General features: G+C 47.9%; 1 protein-coding gene across 1 annotated transcript; it reads left to right on the forward strand.

Moving 5' to 3' along the window:
• Positions 1 to 251: 251 nt before the first annotated feature.
• Positions 252 to 20599, forward strand: mrtfba (myocardin related transcription factor Ba). Its single transcript, XM_030098051.1, has 16 exons — positions 252 to 428; positions 8524 to 8761; positions 12214 to 12279; positions 12468 to 12523; positions 12640 to 12715; positions 13356 to 13517; positions 13601 to 13773; positions 13853 to 13981; positions 14085 to 14332; positions 14820 to 14991; positions 15074 to 16105; positions 16182 to 16289; positions 16372 to 16521; positions 16597 to 16731; positions 16857 to 16917; positions 17237 to 20599. Exons 2-16 carry the CDS (start codon positions 8608 to 8610, stop codon positions 17740 to 17742), a joined length of 3228 nt encoding a protein of 1075 aa, XP_029953911.1. The 5' UTR covers positions 252 to 428; positions 8524 to 8607; the 3' UTR covers positions 17743 to 20599.
• Positions 20600 to 21126: the final 527 nt, after the last annotated feature.

Raw genomic sequence — 21126 nt, forward strand, 5'->3', positions numbered from 1 at the left:
TCAAAAAAAACATTAACATACATAATTATTAACTTACATGTGGGTTTTGTTTTGTTTTTGTTTTTTTGCTGAAATTTGACATTGACATATGGCGGCAGCAGGTGTTACGGTGTGTTCTGTGTAGTTAAATATCCTGGTCTGGAGCTTTTTCTGCAGGTGTTACGGTGTGTTCTGTATTGTTAAAGATCCTGGCAGTCTCGTGCGGATCCCTCCGCCGCCACTCCCCCCTGCGTCTCCTCTGACTGCGTCATTACGTCACTCTGCATCCGAACCCAGACCAGTCGAGTCGCAGCCATTTTACTCCGCGAAATAAACTTCAATCTCACTGCTGCGCGACAAAAACCCAACACTGAAGATTATTCCTTCGACGACAGTGTCTCTCATGTTGTGAACCGCGACTCGGAGGGATCCGGGTTTCAAGTCTTTCGGTAAGGGCACGGCCCCGGGGCGGCGCTGTCTTGTTTTTAGCATGTTAGCCTGTCTCGGCTAAACGGGGCTAGCTGGTTAAATGTGAGGAGGTTGTTGATCGTGATGTGCACACCGATACAGAAGACGAGGCCGGGCAGTGCTGCGCGGCGAGTTTTTGGTTGTACAGTCGGTTTGAAGCGTGTTTTCAGCTCCTAGAAATGACAGCAGCTGAGGGGCTTCACACTCACACTCACCTGTCAGATTTAAAGGAGCTAGCCAGCATTAGCTTGTCCCACACCCACCCGAATCCAGCAGGATCACACAAACATCTCGGATACTCCTCCAGGAAGATGTGCTGGATGTTAGGTTGCTGTTATCGAGAGTGTTTAATGCGCCGTGAGTTTTATTTACGAGCCCCGACGCGCTGGATTGCAGAGCATGACAGGCAGTGTCATCCTTGTAATCCTAACCAGGGACCCCGTGTAACGAGGCTCCTCAAGTAATCCTAACCACCGTGTAACGAGGCTCGTCTCCCTTACACAATCACCGCGATGCTCCCCTCTTTGCTTTCCAATCATCCGGATCGAGGAGGGTGAGGTGGTGCTGCGGAGTGTGTGACTCATGCAGACCGACAGGATGTGGTGCTTTTCCAGCCCGTCTGTCACCGGGAAGCCTGGATTATTTGCATTCACTTCAGCATTTCTGCATGTGGCTGAACGGGATCGCAGTCATCCCGGGATGCTATGGCTTCGTATCCCTGCGCGATTTGCTTATTTCAGCCTCCCACTGCAGTATTGGCTTGCAGAAAGACTCTTTGCCCTGATCGCTTCAGTCTACGGTGTCCAGTCTTCTGCCAGCAGTGAATTCAATTAAAAAGAAACTGAATAAAATAGACGGTGTTTATATTTATAATCACTTAGTGTATGACAATGTTTAAACGTTGGAGGACTGATGTTTCTTACAGACCCTGCTGAGTAGTAGCTGAAGTTCCCCTCTCTGACCTTTCCTTTCTTTTCTTCTTTTATTTTTTTTGTTTGTTTTCTTACTCGACCCTTTTGTACTTTTCTAGCAGATCTTGTCAGTAAGTCCCCCCCATTACAGCCAGGAAGGAAAAAACACTACGTGAGTGTCTGTGGGAACAGGCAACGTGGATTGGAGTGATGACTTCATTTCTGTCTTATCTCTGGATGAAAGCAGACATTTTTGTTGGACTGAGACACGATCTATTTAAGGCCCACAAAAGTGCAGACTCAAACCGCAGTTTGGCAGCGGGGAGGCTCTCATGCTGTGTGTGTTTTGTAAGTGTATGCCGTGTTTGCTTTTCAAGTGCTGTGCAGTTTTGAACCCGTGCAGCATTTGAATTGTGAGCCAGTTTCGCTACACGTGTAGAACAATAAACCAGTGTGCCTTTACAAAAGGTATGGTTTGATTTAACTGCTGTGTCATGCCAGAGAATAGGCCCAGCCCACATTTTAATAAAAGACTGCAGTTTAACAAGTCGCAGGAACAAAACTGGAGTGTATTCACGTTGTTAATGGGCATTTTTCTTGCTAGATTTTCTTCAGATGTTGGTGCATTTGCACTAAGGATTCTCAGGCAGGGTTGATGAACACTATTACTTCCATGTGAGGTGAGCTTTTTTGCATTGACGGCCTTCTGTTTTGGAATTTGCATGCTTGGTTGTAGTTTCTGTGGTTGCTCCCATCTGTTTTCCTCCCATTAATGCACTGATCAAACGTTGCGCACACTAACAATCTAGTCATTACTGTGTTTATTCCAGTGATCATGTAAACAGCGTAAAGCGATATACTCTATCTGACAACAATACCTGTTGATATGACCTGTTGATAAGATAAAAGCTGTGCAGCACGAGAAAGTGAAACTTCTAGAATGAAATGGAGACGGAATCACCCTGCAGTCCAACCAAAAACTCAACAAGGACAACATCAGTATCGCTGATTTCAAAGCGTTCCTCCGTACGTCCCTGCTCACTACTCGTCAGATTTCTCATGAAATTGGTTGCGTTGAACAAAGTTTTGATGCTTCACTTCTTGAAACGCCGGCATAGGAGATATTGCAAGTGGCCGTTGGACTGTTTTCATTTTCCTACTAAAATATTTCCACACCGCTGTCATTTTATGTCTGGCTGTGGGGAATTCCAGTAATAATCCACACACACATAAAATATAGGAAATCTGCGACGTTGGAGCAGAACGTTTTTCCAAAACTCGTTTGAGTGCTCATCCATCATCATCTGTTTATCTTGGCTTAATTCTCTCACAGGCCAAAACTCATCCCATCCGAAACCGAGCAGAAGGCACAATCCTCTCTTCTTGATCATGGTCCTTACAGTGACAAAGCCATATTTACAGTGTATCGACATTTTCCTGAAATCCAATATTTTAAAAACATAATATAATTTATAGCAGTAATATTAATTGAAAAATTAGTTTATAGAGTTTCTACTTTTCTCTATTTCTTGTCTTCCTGGCTCACGCTGCAGTTTCTCTCACTGTGACCACGCTTTTCCTGCAGCTACCTGCACGTACGGCCCAAAATCAACTCAAATTTCCAGACAGACGTAAAGTGACAGACAAAAACGACGGGAAATTGTCCAGAGAAAAGCCGAATGGCTCAATAATATAGAAATGTTTCATATTTTATCTGTCTGACATTGAGCGAAAAAGCACATTCTGAAGAAAAACACACACTGGGTGAGTATTAAACACAGCGCTTGCTTTAGTTATTTTTAAATTAATAATAGTAAATTCCAGTGCATTAATGTATAATCTCTTGCTGGCTTTTCATTGATTTTTATGACGCTCAGTAAGCTCCCCAACTTTTAAATACGATAAATGTTTGAGGTAATGTTAGATGAGCGTAAAGCTGTGTCAAACATGTGGTCTGTGGCCAAAACCAGTCTGTTGTCAGGGTCCAGTCTGGTCTGTGAGGTGACTTTGCAAAGATACTCAAGTCATTGTTGTATTTTCAGTTTCAGCACTATTTAGAGACATTTTACTATATCTTGCAACAGGACACAAAGTTTAAAATTGGCATGATATTGAAATTGTACTCATGTTGAAGATATTACATTTTCATGCTTGTATTCTGTTTATTTGCACTGATGCTGAATCTGGGAGCTTGTGCCTTTCTCATCGGCTCTGCGTGATGTGCGCTGTAACATATCATGAATCTGAGAGCTTATAGAAATATGAGAACAGCTTAAGGCAACAGGCACACCCATGTACTCTCACCAGCCTGCACGTAAATGTCATCTCAAGTTATTACCCTGTTGCATGCTTATCTTCCCATCTGAGACACAGTTGTAACTTGCTTCCATTGTTTGCGTGGAGCTTATTGAACTATCCACCTTATCTGTTTTGCTGTTTAATATACTACACCTCGCTGCTCTAAACTCTGCAGTCAATCTCCTTAAAGTACAGAAGCAATTTCAAACCCTTCAACACACTGGGAGCTGCTGGAGATCAGCAGTGTTTGTGTCGCACCTAGAGATCTCCTAAGGAAGGTGTATTTTTAGCTCTTCCACTGATTGTGCCGGTATCTGCCGACAGCTCTGTAAAGTCAGCCTTTTAGTTGGACTTTCTTTGCGGTTGTTTATTTTTAGCTTCACTTTCATCCATATTACAGGTTATCTGTGTCATTCTCAAACTTTTTCTCTGTACTTTGCTTTATTTACACAGATGGAATGTGAACTTTTGATCATTCATTTATGATGATATTGATACATATTTACTTCATACTTCATACTTCAATAATTTTTATTGTTGACATGCTGAAGGAGCCAGATACCAGCCATGTGCTATCACGGATGTGATGATACAGTTGTTGATATCTCTGTAGTGGCAAAGTACAGCGTTGCTGATTGACACAAGTGACCCTGTGTGGCGCCTGCGCCTGGTATTAAAATAACAAACACACCCAGCAGCAGAAAAACATCCCCGGTCTGACTTTTGGTGTGAAGTATCAGTCAGGTGTTCGATCCTTTAAATAGAGGAGACTGTTCATCATGAATCGTCCAAGCCTGTATTACTTTTGAGCTTGGTCTTAGCGTGTGCGGCACATGTGTCACCATCCGATGGGACACATGGTGGCTACTTGTTTACCCGTGCCGTCGACAGCGCGGCAGAGAGCCGGGCAACATGCGGCGCCTGCCATCTGGATCTGCTCTTTGATTCTGCCGGAGAAGGGGCCCATGTTTATCCCACGGCGTCCTGTCAGCCGTGACAGTTGTTCGGTGCCTCCCTGCTCTCGCTGCCCTTCTCTTGTACGCAGTTGACCTTCTGCCCTTGTCTCTTTTCTCCCAAATCTTGCATCCCCACACGTGGTCAACTACAATCAAATCCATAAATGTTTGAGTTCATCATTGCTGGAAAAAGTTGAACTCATCCTGTAGAAGCTCACATCCTCAAACACACTTAGAAATCTGAGACATGTTCCACAACACCATCATCGGCCCGGTTTGTCTGTAAATTGATACGCCGCCGCGCTCGGCCCTAATTGTGTTATGTGCTTTGTATACTCGGCACGCACCTTGAAGAGGCCCGAAAGCTTCTGTGTGCGGCTGATTGATTCTCATTCTGCGACTGCAGTGTGACGCCACACTTGAGAGAGTTGTTGTTGTCTGTATGGAGATAAACCTCCTCCCCTGCAGCTTTCCTCTGCAACCCTGAACATCAATTTCCAGACCTTGATGCAGCCTGGAGTGCCGGCCAGTTTCATTCAGACATCTTGAAGTGGTGCCCGTCATCCGCTTCATTCTCTGCTCATCTTCAAACACACCCATTTAAACAGCATCGCCGTCTACTCCTGCCTGATGTGTGGGTGTGTGTTCTCATCTTATTTTGTAACAGGCCTTCATTTTGTGAGTTTAATATCTCATTAGATTCAAGTAGTCGATCCCCAATGTGGTGTTTTTTTTTTCCCATTGTTTGAACTTTTGAATTCTGTCTTTAAACTGGTGCTGCTTAATGAGAGAGAGAAAAATAAAACGGTCCATCTTTTCAAGGGATAATCTTTGTTCATTTACTTTATGCTTCATGGTCAAACATTTCCATCATAGGTTTTTTCTCAAGGAGAGAAGAGAATTGAGACAGACCAACATCAGGGAGCATTTCTAAAAAGCTACAGGTTTCTCTTGGTTTTGATTGTGATGCTTTTCTGGTCATCTGTAACTCTGCATGCATGCGATGAGACGGTTGAATAATTAAGCGTCCACTTCCTTGATCGTCTGCCATAAAAATATTCAGAGGAATTTATAACTTGCTAGTCCAGTTGGTGTGTTAGTAGGGCTGGGCGATACAGGAAGAAGTCCTGTCATGATCAGTTTTTTTTTTCAGTCGCTGTCGATATATAATTAAATCATAGTTTTTCTCCATTTTAAATGTTCCCTGTTACTCTTAAGTGAGATTTGACGATATCAGAGGGTTATTTTTCATATAAATATGTATTGTCTGTCGAAGTTAAACGTGACACGGAGCCCTATACAAACTGTTTCATTTCTTTTGAGAAATACTGATTTTCTTTTTCTTATTTTTTTCCATTTTACGGAATACGCAGCATTTTGGTCTCTTTACCGCCATCCCGTAGGTTGGAATTGCGCCCTGCCTGATGGGGTTCGTATGTGGGTGGGTCTTTGGGGCTGTTATATTAGCCGTCGCCATCTTCTGTTCGCTCAGCCTCCGGCCGGCCTGCTGGCTAGATTTTAGCCAAGTGGATGGCTAATGATAAGGAGAGTTGCTCTCGATGGCTTAGTGCGACTTTCACTGCAGTTTGCATGGTCGTCCCTTTCCTTCCCCTCCTGCTAACTTCTGCCACTTCAGGTAGGAACTGCCAACAATCCACTGCATAGTCTTTATCCTGTCATTTACTTTCACTCACACAAGCACGCAAACATGCCTGAGCTGCTTTAAACCTCCAGGCGCCCAAGATGCAAAATTTTAACAAGCAGTATCGCCGGAGAAAGCAGCAGTTATCTGTAAATATATGACCTTGTCTTGTTCCCACATGACTCAGAGACGGCAGACATAGTTTCAGTCACAATGTCAACAGGAGCGTGATAGCAGCAGAGACAGTGGTGATAGGGGGGAATCACATTTAATGAGGAAACGGTGGTCAGACAAAAGAACTTACATCATAAAATCTGTTATAAGGAAGCTGAAACTGCTTCACCTTTTAAACAGTTTCTCACACTGTGAAGGACCTTTTAAAGCCGCGTTAACACAACAATGTTTTCAAGTAAAAACAGAAAACTTCCGTTGTGTTTTTAGAGTCTGTTTACAGAACAGCGGTGCTCAGAGCCAAACGGAGCACAACTTTATGAAAACGGCTCACACGCATTTAGCGTGTGTGTGTGTGTAGCGTCATTAGAAAAACAACTTACAGTTCCAGTTCGTAGCCCTCCATACCAACTATGCCACTTTCAGTGTTTGTAACATTTCTGTGTAAACAGACGTTTTTAAAATGTTGTTGTGTAAACGCGAAACTTTTCTGAAACTGAAATGCAAAAATTATGCATTTTTTTCACTTGAATCGTGTAAATTGGGCCTGGAACGACATTTGCATTAACTTAATACAGTAAGTGACGACATGTACAGTGCATGGGGATGAGGGAACTGTTATTAGTCACAGGGCAATCCGCCAGCAAAGGCCACCACTGTGGTTTACCAACACTTTCATCAAGAAAAGTAAAACGGTGGCATCGAGGCTGGATCAGGAAGAAACTTGCACTCCATACTCAACTCATTCAGCTAGTGGCAGTAGCCGCTGTCACGCTAATTACATACAGTTTACACCTGAAAAGATAACTTATAAAATCTGCCGTCTCTTAAAGACTGGCCTTTTCGAAAAATTTAAACTTGGAAGCCGATTTCAAAACGTTTGGTTTTCAGTGACTCTGAACACCGTTGTTGTGTAAACAGACATCTAAAACGCAATCTAAGTTTTCCGTTTTCACTTGACAACATGTAAATGGAACCTAAGTAGAGAAAGGACATCTGTTATGTAGAAGGAAAAGAAAAGGAACAATTTAATGTTCGGTGTCTTGTTCCCAATGAAGGTTAACCTCAGATGACAAGCGCATGACCAGACTCACTGCATGTCAGTTTTAAATTTAGCACCCTGAGAGTTAAAAGAAAAAAGACCTCACAGCGGAGGATGCTTAATTATAACCTTTAGGAAGCATTTACAAGAGCAGAAAGTGGTTAAGTCTCTAAAGATGGAGGCTTTTTACTGCTGTTCTGTCAGAGGAAACCGCTGAGGTTTGACTGTTGAACATTAAGGCCTGAATCATGCCTGCGGCGCTGTGTTTTAGTGGCACTTAATCACCATTAAGGGGCCAGAAAGTGGTGTTGGATCAGGAGCCAGCATTTGAAGAGTGGGGGATTTTGTAGCGGTGGCCAAACTCAACATGGCCCAGTTCAGCCTGGATGACTGGTCCAGACCCCTGCGTTCATACTTGATGTCACACCGATCTGGCTGACTGCTCAGTCGTGATGGATTTGCCAAAACAGAAGGATCGCTGGTTTGAAGTGCCATGTTCGATGAAGAAGAAATGCATCGATTGCATGTCCTTTAGTCCTGAAAATGTGGGCCATAGCTGTGAGGGTACCGGTGGTTTCCTGCCAAAAGCAGCACGTCGGGATGGCTGGTAAAGAGCGCTTCGAGCCCTGAAATGGACAGATGTGGCAGCGATGAATAACATACATGTGCAGGCCGAGCGGACTCCCGGGAAGCCATGGATACTGAAGTGCTTGTTTTGCTCCCCGAAATGTTTCCGTTGCCTCTGTTTGAAACCGCCGCGGCGACGTCATACTCCAGATTATGAAGTCTGTCTGAACAGAGAACACATTCATGCACAAACTGGCGTTGTTTCTGCGCAGCAGCGGTTTTGAGGCCATTATTCAGTATAATAGCCAACCGGGCCTGTTTAATGAATGATTTGGGCTGGGACTGAGCTCTTCCAGATGCCACTCTCATACCAACAGGATGATGGCCATGATTGGTGGAGGAAACGCCACCAAAAATATCATTGAGTGACGGTATTCTTCCACCTTCTCTCTTTTCTTTTATTTCTAATGTTCCCTTTTTTCCTTGCAGGTAGCAGAAACAACACACAAAGGGACGGCGACCCGGACTGGTCTCAGTTTCCTCGCAGCCTCCCGGATCCCCTCCTGAGGCAGGATGGAGCCCCAGGGGCAGCTCGGAGCAGGAGGGGATTGTGGGATGTCAAACCTGCTGGTGCCAAGTCCTCAGAGCGAGGCGGTGACCCACGAGATGGAGGAGCTCTCGCTGCAGCCCACGCAGAGTCTGCCTCCGCTCAACGAACGCAAGAACGGTAATTAGACGGCGTGGCCACTTCACCTCAACGGGTCATGTGTTTGTATCCACAGGAGGTGGATCAACAGACTTTCAGAACTCTTGTTGAAGCAAGGATTGTAGGGGTAACAAAATGGTTACAGTGTCACTTTACGATCCTAAGACATCCCACACATGCTGCGCATTAACACACCTACCCAAGCACATGCCCATTTAATCATCTGATGAGTTTAAAACGTGCCGCAAACCAAAGCCTCCAGCTCCCGAAGCAAACCGCCAGGCTTCGCCTTTCATCACCGTCACAGCGTTGCTGTGGCTGCTGGCAGCCGGATGAGTCTGACACTGATGGATGGCTGCACAGTTGGCAGGTTTTATGAGAGGGATGCAGAGACCGCTCCGTTTATCTACTCCTAATCGCAGTTGGACAAGATAAACCATGGAGTCCACTGGCATTCATGAAAACCTTCTCCGAAGGCGGATTAGAAAGCGCAGATTGTTTACGTCGAGGCAGGTCCTCACCGGGTTCAGTGTGTTTGTTGGTTTTTGTGCTGTCGTGCTGCTGTCGTCTGGAAGAGAGCACACCGAAACGTCTCGACTGTGGAAAACTTCTGTGGAATGTCAACAGTAGTAGCACCCACTCATCATCTCGGCTCCTGTCACATCCCCTCCAGCGAGAACCCACACCTCATACTTTCCACACCGCTTTGTCAGCGGCAGAGTGCCTTCCTTTGTGTTGAATTTTTTTTTTTTTTTTTTTTTTTTTCTTATCGCGCAGGTGTTAATCTGTCTGCCACGAAGACAGGAATGAGTCCCACATTGTGTGAAAGTCAGGGAGTCTGGAGGGAGAGGAGCGCAGAGAGCGGCTGTCTGCACTTTGTTGAAACAGAGATAAGAACGTGGCCAGTAAGCCGCAACAATAGAATAATAAACCAACCGAGCTCTTGTGGGTCGAGTTTGTTGTTGCAGTTGGTTCAAAAGACAATTATTCATGCATTTATTCATGCATACTAGTTATTTCTTCCTAATTCACAATTGAATATAGCTTTTAGCCCCGACTTCATATTAAATATCCCCTAATGTACCGTTGAAATTGTCTCGGGATGATTTTTGAGTAGCTTTATCTGCTGTTCTTTTTGAAATACCTGCTTGTTTATAAATCTGCGTCCTTCAAGCGGCACGAGCTCAAGCCAATGAGCTTTCTTGCAGTCTGGTCTGTTGATGAAGTGACTATTCAGGGATGTTTTCTCAGTGAAGTCTGGATGATAAACCCTGCCGAGGGTCTTCATGTCTGTGTACTTTTGTTAAATCGCAAAGTTAAAGAATCCAAAGGTCGTAGTTGAGCCTATAGTTTATGAACAGTCTGTGTGTGTTTGTCTGGAGACCAAGCATTTTAAATATTTCGACTGTGTTTATAGCATATGAAAGTGCTCTTGTCATCAAAAAAGAAATGAAAAAAAAAAAGAAAGTTGGGAACTGCACTGATTTGTTTTTTGAGAAATGACTGAGCTTGACACCCCTGTTTTAACCCACAAGAGCAAAGAGGAACAGAGTGTTCACCAGTGAGCTTTAGAGCCACAGGAAGGATGAACTGTTCTGTTGAAATGAGTCAATCTGTTTGTTTAGAAGAGGAATGTTCTATCAGACATTCATCAATTGAATTGAATTCTAAAAAATATTCCTTCCTCATGTATGTGTTTCAAAGCCCATCTCAGTTCAGATAGAGGAAGTGGATTTGAGTGTGTGTTGTAGGCCTGTGTGTGCTCGTCCGTGTCATCCAGCTCGCTCCTCGGACTGCTGAGGTCATAGGTCGGCCAGTGTTTGTTGAAACAAAGCGGCGTTTCCCGGAGGAGCCGAGGACAATGCAACTGACTGGAAGTCCATCTGAATCACCTGCAGACCCATTAACGCCGCTCCGCTCAGCCCCGGCTCGCCGATTCCTCTCCGACACGTGCAGATCTTTTCCATCTCTTCCTCCAAACTTGTGACGTTAAAAGTGAATGTTTGACCGCAGCTCTGTGGGCAACTACAGATGCAGTATTCATCAGGAAGCTGCGCTCGTCATCACATTTAATGTCACTATATTTTTTTCTTTTTTCATGCGGCGGCGCAGCAAGGCCTGCGATCTGAGGTCTGCAGCGTTCTTGAAAGAAAGCGTTGGCCCGACTTCATCACCGTCAGCATGTATGGCGAGGACGAAGAGGCAGCTGAGGGTTTGGAGAAACTAAAAATGTGAGGTTGAGCGAGGCCAGCTGTTTCCTGTCGGTGCGTGCGAGTTTGTATTTTACTGTGCGCTTTGACACGTCGTTCTTCTGTGAATGGAGAAGTGTGCGCAGTCACGCGCCGCGTTTAATCTGTGGAAATCTAAACCACCTCCTCAGTGCGACGCGGCTCTCTGATCCAGACACAATAACGGCGCCACACCGGACTCATAAAATACCTGTCATATCGAGGATACAGTCTCAGTTTCAAGAGAAGAAGGTGTCTGCTGAGTCAGAAGCTTGGCCGGCAGCTACGACGAACCGCGTTCGAGCGGAATCGCCTCCAGCGAGAGAGAAACCCGTCCCGGCCGGGCAGAGCGAGATGGGGAAGTGGGAGTTGAGGGGGAGGCGGAGGTGATACAAACATAAAAGTTAGGGAGGGATAAAGAAAGAAAAAAAGTCCAGGACAGACAGATTATAGCTCCTGCTGCACGATACCGTTTGATTACAATGTTTGTCTTGAAATCAGACGGCTTAAGTGCTCAGGTGTGTTGTGGACTGCCTGGGGAAGCAGGAGTGTAGAGTCAGTATGGAGGTGGAGACAGCTGGAGAAGGTGAGCACTCGTCTTCTGTGTTGTTCATGTCCGGCGTTTTCTCAATTCAGTCAGGCTGACATCACCAGTGTCGGAGAAAATTCCCCTAAACATGTTACTTCATCTTGCTAATCATTCCCAGTTATGTGCTTTCTAGAGATTAAATACATGCAATGCAGTTGAGTGTTTCTTTTTTTTTTAGATCAAATGTACTTTTAAGTGCTTTAAATGTTAACAGAGCAGCCTGATTATTCCGTTCTCCCTGAAACGTTCTCTGTGTCGGCCTGAAGTGTTCCAGCACCTGGTGGAGCGTCACCACCCGGTGCTGCTCCTCTGTGTATGTAAGCACATAGTCGGCTGGTAAGATAACCGAAGACCTCGGAGCGGGTGTTCAGTGCTCAGCGCCCGAGGAGCCGTCTGCAACAATGACGTTATTGTACGACGTCAGCCGGACGGCTCCAGAGCAGGATATGAGTTATATCTCATCCCGGGGAGGGATTTGTGTGTGGTTGCCTACCTCTTGGAGCTTGATCTCATTTTCCCCTGTGGCGATGTTTTTTTTTTCTTTTCTTTTCTTTTCTTTCAGTGCGCTGCTTCATCTTTATGTTTTGCAATCAAAACATTCTTGCTTTTTTTTACTGCACGAGTTCTTATTTCTTTTCTCTGTTTTTGCTTTCAAGTGCTGCAGTTGAGGCTTCAGCAGAGGCGAACCCGCGAGCAGCTGGTGGAGCAGGGCATCATGCCGCGTGAGTAACGCCACTGCCAGCTGTCCGTCACACACTGATGGTGTGTGTGGGAGGTTTAAATGATAACAGAGGGGCTCCCGCTCATACTGGTATAATAATAAACATGCTTTGTTTCTTTGTAAGTGACATCATTTGAGAGCGAAACTGTTTTTAAACGTGTTTTTTTACGTATTGGTTGTGTGTTGCAGCTCTGAAGAGCCCAGCAGCGTTCCATGGACAGATTCGCAGCTTGGAGCGAGCGAGGGTGAGACGAACTTTATAGGAACTGATTAACTTCAGAATTTATTCCTTGATTTAATGACTAATATTTACAGGAATGTAGAAGTAAGACTGATCCGTGTTCCGTGTTCTCTCCTCCAGACTGAGAATTTCCTCAAGCACAAGATCCGCAGTCGTCCCGAGCGAGCCGAGCTGGTCAGGATGCACATCCTGCAAGGTAGTGAACGTCCTCCTGGTCACAATGTCGACATTTGCATTAAAGCTGTGTTCATAGTTTCCTTTGGAACAATGGAGAACAAATGGACTGAATAGGCCTTCCACGTTTCCTCAGGCATTATGAGACGTGCTGAACGTGTTCCATGACAAGCAAGCAAACGGAACAAAAAGCCACACCTGCTTTTAATGACTTCATCTCAATGACGACACTATTGGTCATGCAAATGGATAAAAAAAAAAAATGTTTTAAAAGGTTTTAAAAATGCAGTACAATTTAAAATCTTCCATCTTCAGTTCAATTTTAAATGAACTCAGGCTTGTGCGGTCCCTGATCTGGTTACGGAGATTCTCCCAAATGCAGATTGACTTTCATTGCAACAATATGCAGCCATAAAGACGTCTCTAACGGTTCAATCCAGTGATACTGCGTATTGATTCATTCAGTTCACTTCAGTGTTGTTTACATCGAGCAGCCCAGCAGTCTTGTATGGAGAATGAACCAACAATACTGCAGGATGGCTTGATTATTCTATGATTTGTACGTCACAGCTGCTACGGCCTTCTCCACCTTTTTATTCTGCTGCATCTTCACGGCTGCGCTTGTTCGCCGTTCAAGAGATAATCGGCTTTCTTGCCCGCAGAGACGGGAGCCGAGCCGTCCCTACAGGCCACTCAGATGAAGCTGAAACGGGCCCGGCTGGCCGACAACCTCAACGAGAAGATCGCCCAGAGACCCGGCCCCATGGAGCTGGTGGAGAAAAACATCTTGCCAGTGGACTCCACCCTCAAACAGGCCATCATCGGTAAGCAGTGCTAACCTGTGTGACCTGTGGAGCTTGCGTTACTGGAAAAACAGGGATTCACCTCCATGACTGTCTCCCTGCAGGCCAGGTGAATTATACCAAGGTTGTGGATGAAGACAGCAGTGATGCACTGTCCCCGGAGCAGCCGGCCAGCCAGGAGTCTCAGAGCTCTGTTCCCTCGCCAGGAGACGTCAGACTCCCAGAGACGCCGTCTCCAGGCCCCCCACTAACACCACTCCCCACCCCCATGCTGCAGGTGCGACAGACGATAGACATTGCTTTCTTCGCTTTAGTTCTGACGTGTTTCTAAGTGTTTCTTCGTTCTGCCTCTGCAGCCCCTGCCAACGCCAGACTTTATGAAAATCGTCACTGCCACTGAGCAGCCGGCCAGCCGGCCGGCGATCCCGCCCCCTCAGCCCGTCACTACAGCAGCTCTCTCCAAGCCCGGCCCGACGCTGGTCAAAGTAGGCGCCGTGCTTTTAATCTAGCCTCCAGAGAGGAAAGTCGCCCCTTTCCTTTTGACGTGACTGATTTCTTCATGTCCCCACACACACACACACACAACAGCAAAGCCAGCAGAAAGCCCCCTCAGAGAAGAGTCGCAGCAAGAAGGGCAAAGAACCAAAGTCGAGGGTGAAGAAGCTGAAGTACCACCAGTACGTCCCGCCGGACCAGAAGCAGGAGGCAAGCGAGGCGCCCATGGACTCGTCGTACGCCCGACTCCTGCAGCAGCAGCAGCTCTTCCTGCAGCTGCAGATCCTCAGCCAGCAGCAGCAGCACTACAACTACCAGACCATTCTACCAGCGCCACTCAAGTACGGCCGCAGAACACTTTCCACAGCTCTGTATTCAATTATTTATTTTTTTAATCAGTGTTGCATTGAATTGTACATTTTTAGAGAAGTTTGGTTTGCTTCCATGGCCGTTTGTTTGACAGACATAGCGAACAATTGTTTTCTTCAATCCTGAGGGCGATTAGCTTCTTTTCCAATAACATTCCAGCTTGTAATGATTTTAATAACTAACAGGATGTTGGGCTCACCGCCGTGCGCGCTCTGCTGGCCCATCCATCCGGTGATCCTGCCTCACGATTTGGAACAGATTTCCTCTGTGTTTCCTCTCTTTCACTCCTCTCCATCGCTCCAATTATCCACACAATAATCTTCTTTGTCCTCCTGCCCTCTTTCTGCCCCCCCCCCTCCTCCTCCTCACTCACCTCATATCCCCGTGATACAGAAGCGGCATCAGTGACGTCCTGAAATAACACTGACCTCAAACTTGTCTCCCTCTTTCTTGCGGCAGGCCTGTGGCAGAAGGTCAGAACAACAACGCGGCGACCCTCCCCACCTCCATCGTGGTGTCGCTGCCCACCGCCCCCCCGCCTCCCCCGCTGCCTCCGGCTCCCGCCCGGCCGAACAACTCGCTCTCCAACCGCAAGCCGGGAGTCCTGCCCGCCAACCTGGAGGAGATGAAGGTGCTTGGAAACCCATTTCCTCTAGTTGTGTTCTTCCTCTCGTTCTAGATGTGGTTGTTTTATTATTATTCTTTCTCTCCAGGTGGCAGAGCTGAAACTGGAGCTGAAGCTGCGCGGCCTCCCCGTGTCGGGAACAAAGACCGACCTGATCGAAAGGCTGAGGCCTTTTCAGGAGAATGTCAGCTCCGCCGCCGCCCCTCCCCCTCCCGCCACCGCCACGCTCTCCTCCATCCCCATGGAGGTCACCGCGCCCGCCATTATCCTCCCAGTCCAGCAGGTGGCTCCAGAGAACATGAGCTCCACGCCGCCCGTCTCACCCGTTCCCGCCGACCCCGCCGCCTGCCAGCAGGACGTCGGCATGCCCGAGGCGCCGCCGCCCGAACAGAAGATGATGACCGCGGGTGTGGTGGCTCTGCAGTCCTCGCCCCTCGCGTCGTTCCGCGTCCCCGAGGAGAAGGACAGGAGGCTCCACGAGAAGGAGAGGCAGATCGAGGAGCTGATGAGGAAGCTGGAGCAGGAGCAGAAGTTGGTGGAGGAGCTGAAGATGCAGCTGGAGGTGGAGAAGAGGGGTCAAGGCAACGGCATGACCGACACCGCGATGTCACCCCCCAAGCTCTCCACTGTGTCCACCATGAGCCCCCGTCCCCCTGTCCTCAACTCCAACTTGGTGAAGATGGAGGGAGCAGTCCTGTCGAACTGCTCCTCCACTAGTTCGTCCATTGCGAACTCTCTCCTCGGCTCCCAGGCGCTGACGGCCTCCCTGCCGACCGTGGTGAAGCTGGAGGATGTGACGGTCTCTTCCGGAAAGCCGCTTCAGCTCCAGACCCAAACCCAGCTCATCACGCAGATGCAGCCCCAAACCCAGCCCCAGGTGGCCGCCGGCGCCCAGCTGCTGCCCCAGAAGAGCCCCAAGCTGCAGGCGCAGCCGCCGGCCGCCGGCCCCGGCCTGCAGCAGTTCTTCATCAGCCACCCGGGCGGCGTGTCCCAAGTGCTGGGCCAGCCCCAGACTCTGCTGACCGCCACGGGCCAGGCGGGGACTCAGATCCTTCTCCCGGTTTCACTACCCAACAATGCCACCGCCATCCAGCTGCCGAACACCACCGTCAACCTGCAGGTAGGAGCCGGAGACACTTGCTGACGCAGTCGTGTTGTAAAGCACATTATCGACTCACCATTACACATTTTCTCAGCCGGTTCTCCAGGCCGCCGTCTCAAATCCGGGCCTGGTGCAGGCTTCAGTCCCTCAGCTGCAGACCGCTAAGGTGGAGATGACCTCCAGTCAGCAGCCGCTGCTACAGGTCAGCCTCAACACGACTGAGAATAACAACAATCGAGTATTAAAATAAAATTAACTTTATGGGTTTTTGTTTTTCCTGACAGACTCTGACTATGTGCAATAACACTACTGGTGTGGAGAACCACAGCAGAGCGGAGAGGAACCCTCAGTGTTCTCTGAGGAGATCTCCAGAGAACCGAGTCTCCCCGCAGGCGTCACCCAACCACCACATGACCAACGGACTGCTCACTAAGGTATCGCTGACTCCTCCCTGCTCGTCTGAGGCAGTCGGAATGCTGTGTGAGTTACATCACATTTCATCCCCGCAGCCTCCTTCCCCGCAGCCCGCTTTCATCCTGCAGCCCTCCTCCCTGGTGGCTCCGCCCCCAAAGACGCGAGAACCTCCCCGCTACGAGGACGCCGTCAAGCAGAGCCGCAACCTGCACATCAATAGCGTTTCACAGGTGAGACAGTTCACACACGCGTGTCGAGCCGCCGCAGCGTCCTTCATTCATCTTCAGTCTCTCAGCACGGTGATGGAAATACAAAGTGCTTTAATGCCCTCGTGTGTCTATTTTTTTTTTCCCAGGTTCCCACAGCAACCAGCCAGCAAATGGACGACTTGTTCGACATCCTCATCGAGAGCGGAGGTAACTTGGCACGCGCAGCGACAGCCAGATGAAAACGTTGATGTGTCAGGAAAACACTGAAGTAGCTGGCGCCCACACAGCAGCTGCTCAGCGCCGCCGCAGGAATGTCAGCACAACACATTTGGACTCGTTACACCTGATTTTAGCCTTTTGATTATTTTCCCGTCTTTTGTAGGATAATCAGGCGCGTTTGACATGCGAGCCAAGTTTGTAAACAAATAGATGGCAGCGTGCAGAAGGATCAGATTTGTGTAGAGATTCAACCCGGCTGTGACTCCTTCGTCTTGATTGTGTTTTTTTTTTTTCTCTTTTCTTCCAGAAATCACCCCGTTCATCCATCCGGAGCTGCCGGCGTCTCTGGCGAAGACGCTCCCAGTCACGGCCAACATCACCACGCTCCCGGTGAACACCGTGCTGTCCCGCCCGCCCCAGCAGATCCAGGTGGCCCCGCCCCCCGCGCCCAGCTCGCTGGCCGCCCCCGGCCTGCCCGGCCTCTCCTCGCTGGCCACCGACAACCAGCTGGAGGCCTTCCTGGAGACCACGCTGGCCGACACGCCGCCGGCGTCGGACCCGCGCACGCAGGGCCTGATGGAGGAGCTGCAGGCGCAGCTGATGGAGCAGCAGCCGTACTCCCCCATGGACACCTCCGACCTGTCCTTCTGCGACTCCTCGCCCCCCTCCTCCCTCAACATGGGCCTGTCCGACCCGGCGCTGGACAACATGGAGTGGCTGGACCTCACCATGCCCCCGGGCCCCGCCGGCGTGCTCACGCCACTGGGGATCCCCACGGACTTCCTGGACACGCACGACCTGCACTGGGACTGACGGAGGAGGGGAAGGACGAGCCGGCGGGGCGGCCGACACTAAAGGAAGGAGACGTGACCATCTGTAATATTCCCACCACGCCACAGGACCAGACGCCGGCAGTTTGCGCAGCTTTAAAGGAGGACGGTTTCAGGCCGGACGGCCAACAGCGCCGTCCTCACAAAGGGATCCGAGCGTTTAACTTTTTTTTCTTCTTCCGGTATCTGATGTCACGATTTTAGCGATCGTTTTTACAGAGCCAAGGAGACCGAGCCAAATGAAGACGAGCGGACGGGGCGTTTTTGTAAATACAGCTTAAAAGAGTAAGACTCGAGATGACCCGATTCTGTCTACTGGAGGTTTGAACGCACACCTTACTGTGGAAGCACACACTAAACCTGTTACAGGACGACTGTGCCATACAAGCTTCCAGGAGCTGGAGGTTACAGATTCAACAGCACGGCTTCAGTTCCTCTGAAGAAGTTTACTCAGCAAGTCCCAGACGTCTGCGCGCTCCTCCTCCATTCATCAGTCAACAAGCCAAGTCAAGACAAAGGGATTCTGGACGTTCGCTGACTCCATCTGACACCAGATGTGACTGTTTTCCTTCTGACCCGTGGCGTCCGGCGCCGGTCAAGCTGATCAACCAATGACTCGACGAAAGGAGGAGGAGGAGGAGGAGGCTCCTCCTTCAGTGTGAGAGCTATGCACTACAGGAGGCCCAGAGGTCCGACTCCTTCACCTCAGAACAAAATGTGAATACACCGACGCAGGAAGGCTCGCCGAGGTCGCGATCGCGTCTGCGGTCTCCGCTGCGGACGCCACAGTTGTCCAAGCCTCTTATTCTGAATGTACTTTTGAAGTTAAAAAAAAAAAAGGACTTAAAGTTGGCAGCTTTTTTTTCCCAGATTATCAAACTGACAGTAAAAAGAAAAAAAAATGGAAAGGGAACAAATATCAGTTTGTGACACATATCCATTAGTGCAGCAAATTATATCGAGGATTCCAGATGTCTGGCGAGCTTTATATCTAGTTGTGTGTGTGTGTTTGTGTGTGTGTGTCAGGATGAGAGGTCAGTACAGCAAAATCTGCCTGTAACTCATCAAGTGTCCTGACATCGTGGGCGCGCGAGTGAATGAAGCATGTGTGTGTGTGTGTGTATGTGTGTGTCCTCTGGTCTGTCTGCATGTTCCTCCGTGTCTCCGTGTGCATGATCGTTCCCGCGCTGGAGCTCTGGCTGCTTCTCAAAACCGTCGGCTTGAAGTCGTCTGAAGAAATTCCTCTAAATATCTATTGAAAGCAGTCATTTGCGCTCCGCGGTTCCAAATTGTAGCCCTCAAAAGGCTCCTGATGACTGTTTCCCTGTCGTCTTGGTGGGCGTCCTGCAGTCCGACGCGCACACACACCTTCGAGCACATGTTTCTTTTAGGTCATGTTCCACTTCTCGCATCTCAGCACCGAGCTGCTGTTTCACTGCCGCACTCGGTTCCTGTGGGATCTTTCATCAAGATGTCTTGTTTGCTTCTCTCAGTCAGTGAAATCACGGTTAAAACCACTTTCTCCTTACGTGTCATTACACTCCCCAGGCCACTAGAGGGTGCCTTTGTGGCACTTCAGGTTGAATTCTAAAAGATACAACTACAGTGGATTTTTTTTGTTTTTTAAAGAGAAGTGTCTTTTGCATGTAAAATGCTGATTCACTGTGCTCAGGCGCGTGCTCGCTGATTTAAACCCGTCTGCTGTGGAGCTGCATGAACACGTCCGCAAGCGCCGCACACGCCTCGCTCGCAAAGCTCATATCGGCCCCTCGACCCCTTCCTCGTGTCGCTTACTGATTCAGAGCTGCACGATTTGTCTTCGTTCCCGCTGTCTTTCGTCGCGTTTTCACAAACGTCTGTGGTAATTAGGATTTAACGGAAGCGGCTAGCCGCTGGATAGAACTGCACAGGTCGAGCTTTTAGCCGGTCAAGCTTCAGTACAACGGCACAACACGTCAATCGGACGACATCATGATTGTCTTTTTTAAAAATTGAATTTTAAAAACGTTAGACACGCTGCACCTTTTAAGCTTCACTGTTTCTTTGTCACGTCCTTTTGATATTTAGTCTGAAGTTAGCGTCTCATTGATCTGGTTCCAGGACGTGAAGGGAAACCGAACCGGCCGATTCTGGGTTTTATCACTCTTCTTCACCGTGTTGGAACTACTGGAGAACTTTATCTATGTAGCGCCATGTACAAAATCATTCTGAGGCACTTTTACAGAGAAAAACCCAACAATTCCACGTGAACAAGGGAAACCTTCGACTGTTAATGGAGCTGAACGCATGATTCAGTAACCGACGAGGCTGGTGTCAAATTACAAGAACCGATTTAGGGTTGCTGGATCCGATCCCAGCTGATTATGGACCGTTCCAAAGTGCCGTTAGTAGAGTCGACTTTCTGTTGTAATTTTACACCAGCCTCACTCTGGATTTACTGAAATATCCTTGATGTGTAGCTGTATCGAGATTCACCAGAATTATAAAGAAAATATGAAAGGTTCCCGTCATAGCTTTAAAATGAAATGTATTCACATTAAAGCACAGCTGAATACGGTGAGAAAATGACGCTGGTGTCAAATTACCCCATGCCACATATCAGCGGTGTGTCCAGCCACTGTTAGATCAAACGCAGAACAAAGTCAAGTCAGACTTTGTAAAGACACAAAAGTTTCAAATTTTCTCCCTATAAAGTGCAATAATCTGCCGTTTGTGGCGAAACATTTCAGTTCTGTTGTTTCCCCCGTGTGTTCGTGGCTTTTGTAAAAAAAAAAAGTAGCAAATTTTGTTTAATGTAGAACAAGTTTGGCGAAAGATCAAGAAAATGGAAGTTTGCGTTTCTTTGAAGTTTCCTTTGACTTTCAGCTTCCGGTGGATTAAAACCCGCTTTACTGCGTGACCTTCACTAACGGACACATTCAAAGTGTTTTTATCGTCCGTCTGTCTCACGTCTGTCAACACGGAAGTTTTTATCACTTTTTTTAAAAACTGTATATTTATCCTTTTCTTTTTTTTTTTTAATATGTTTTTGTAATGTTATGATGAAACTGTAAAAGAGTTCATGTGAGGTTTTTGGTTTTTTTTAATTCTCCCCCCCTTTTTTTTAGTTTTTTTTTTTTTCTTGAACGGGCCAGACGAGGACGGCTAAAAGCAATACCAGCTGCTCCTTTGATGTACTGTATGTTGAATCCTGCTTTCACTCTGTTCACGTTTCCCTCTAAAAAAGCACTTCAAGTCCGAGCGGCGGAGGTTCGGGGAGGGGCCCTGTGATTGGTGGGCGCCCCTCCTCGTCCTCTCCTCCGTCTCCTCCACCCACGCCGCGCCTCTCGTTCTCGTTCGTGACGCCATATGTTTTGCACATTGTGTA

This window comes from Salarias fasciatus, chromosome 8 (genome assembly GCF_902148845.1).
Source record: "Salarias fasciatus chromosome 8, fSalaFa1.1, whole genome shotgun sequence".
NCBI classification, from domain to species: Eukaryota; Metazoa; Chordata; class Actinopteri; order Blenniiformes; family Blenniidae; genus Salarias; species Salarias fasciatus.

What these genes read in the sequence shown, in the direction of transcription:
- mrtfba (XM_030098051.1), top strand. Translation starts at nt 8,608, where the DNA reads ATGGAGCCCCAGGGGCAGCTCGGAGCAGGAGGGGATTGTGGGATGTCA. An exon ending in ATTCTACCAGCGCCACTCAA is followed by an intron (nt 14,333 to 14,819) that starts GTACGGCCGCAG and finishes TTCTTGCGGCAG; the next exon opens with GCCTGTGGCAGAAGGTCAGA. An exon ending in ACACCACCGTCAACCTGCAG is followed by an intron (nt 16,106 to 16,181) that starts GTAGGAGCCGGA and finishes ACATTTTCTCAG; the next exon opens with CCGGTTCTCCAGGCCGCCGT.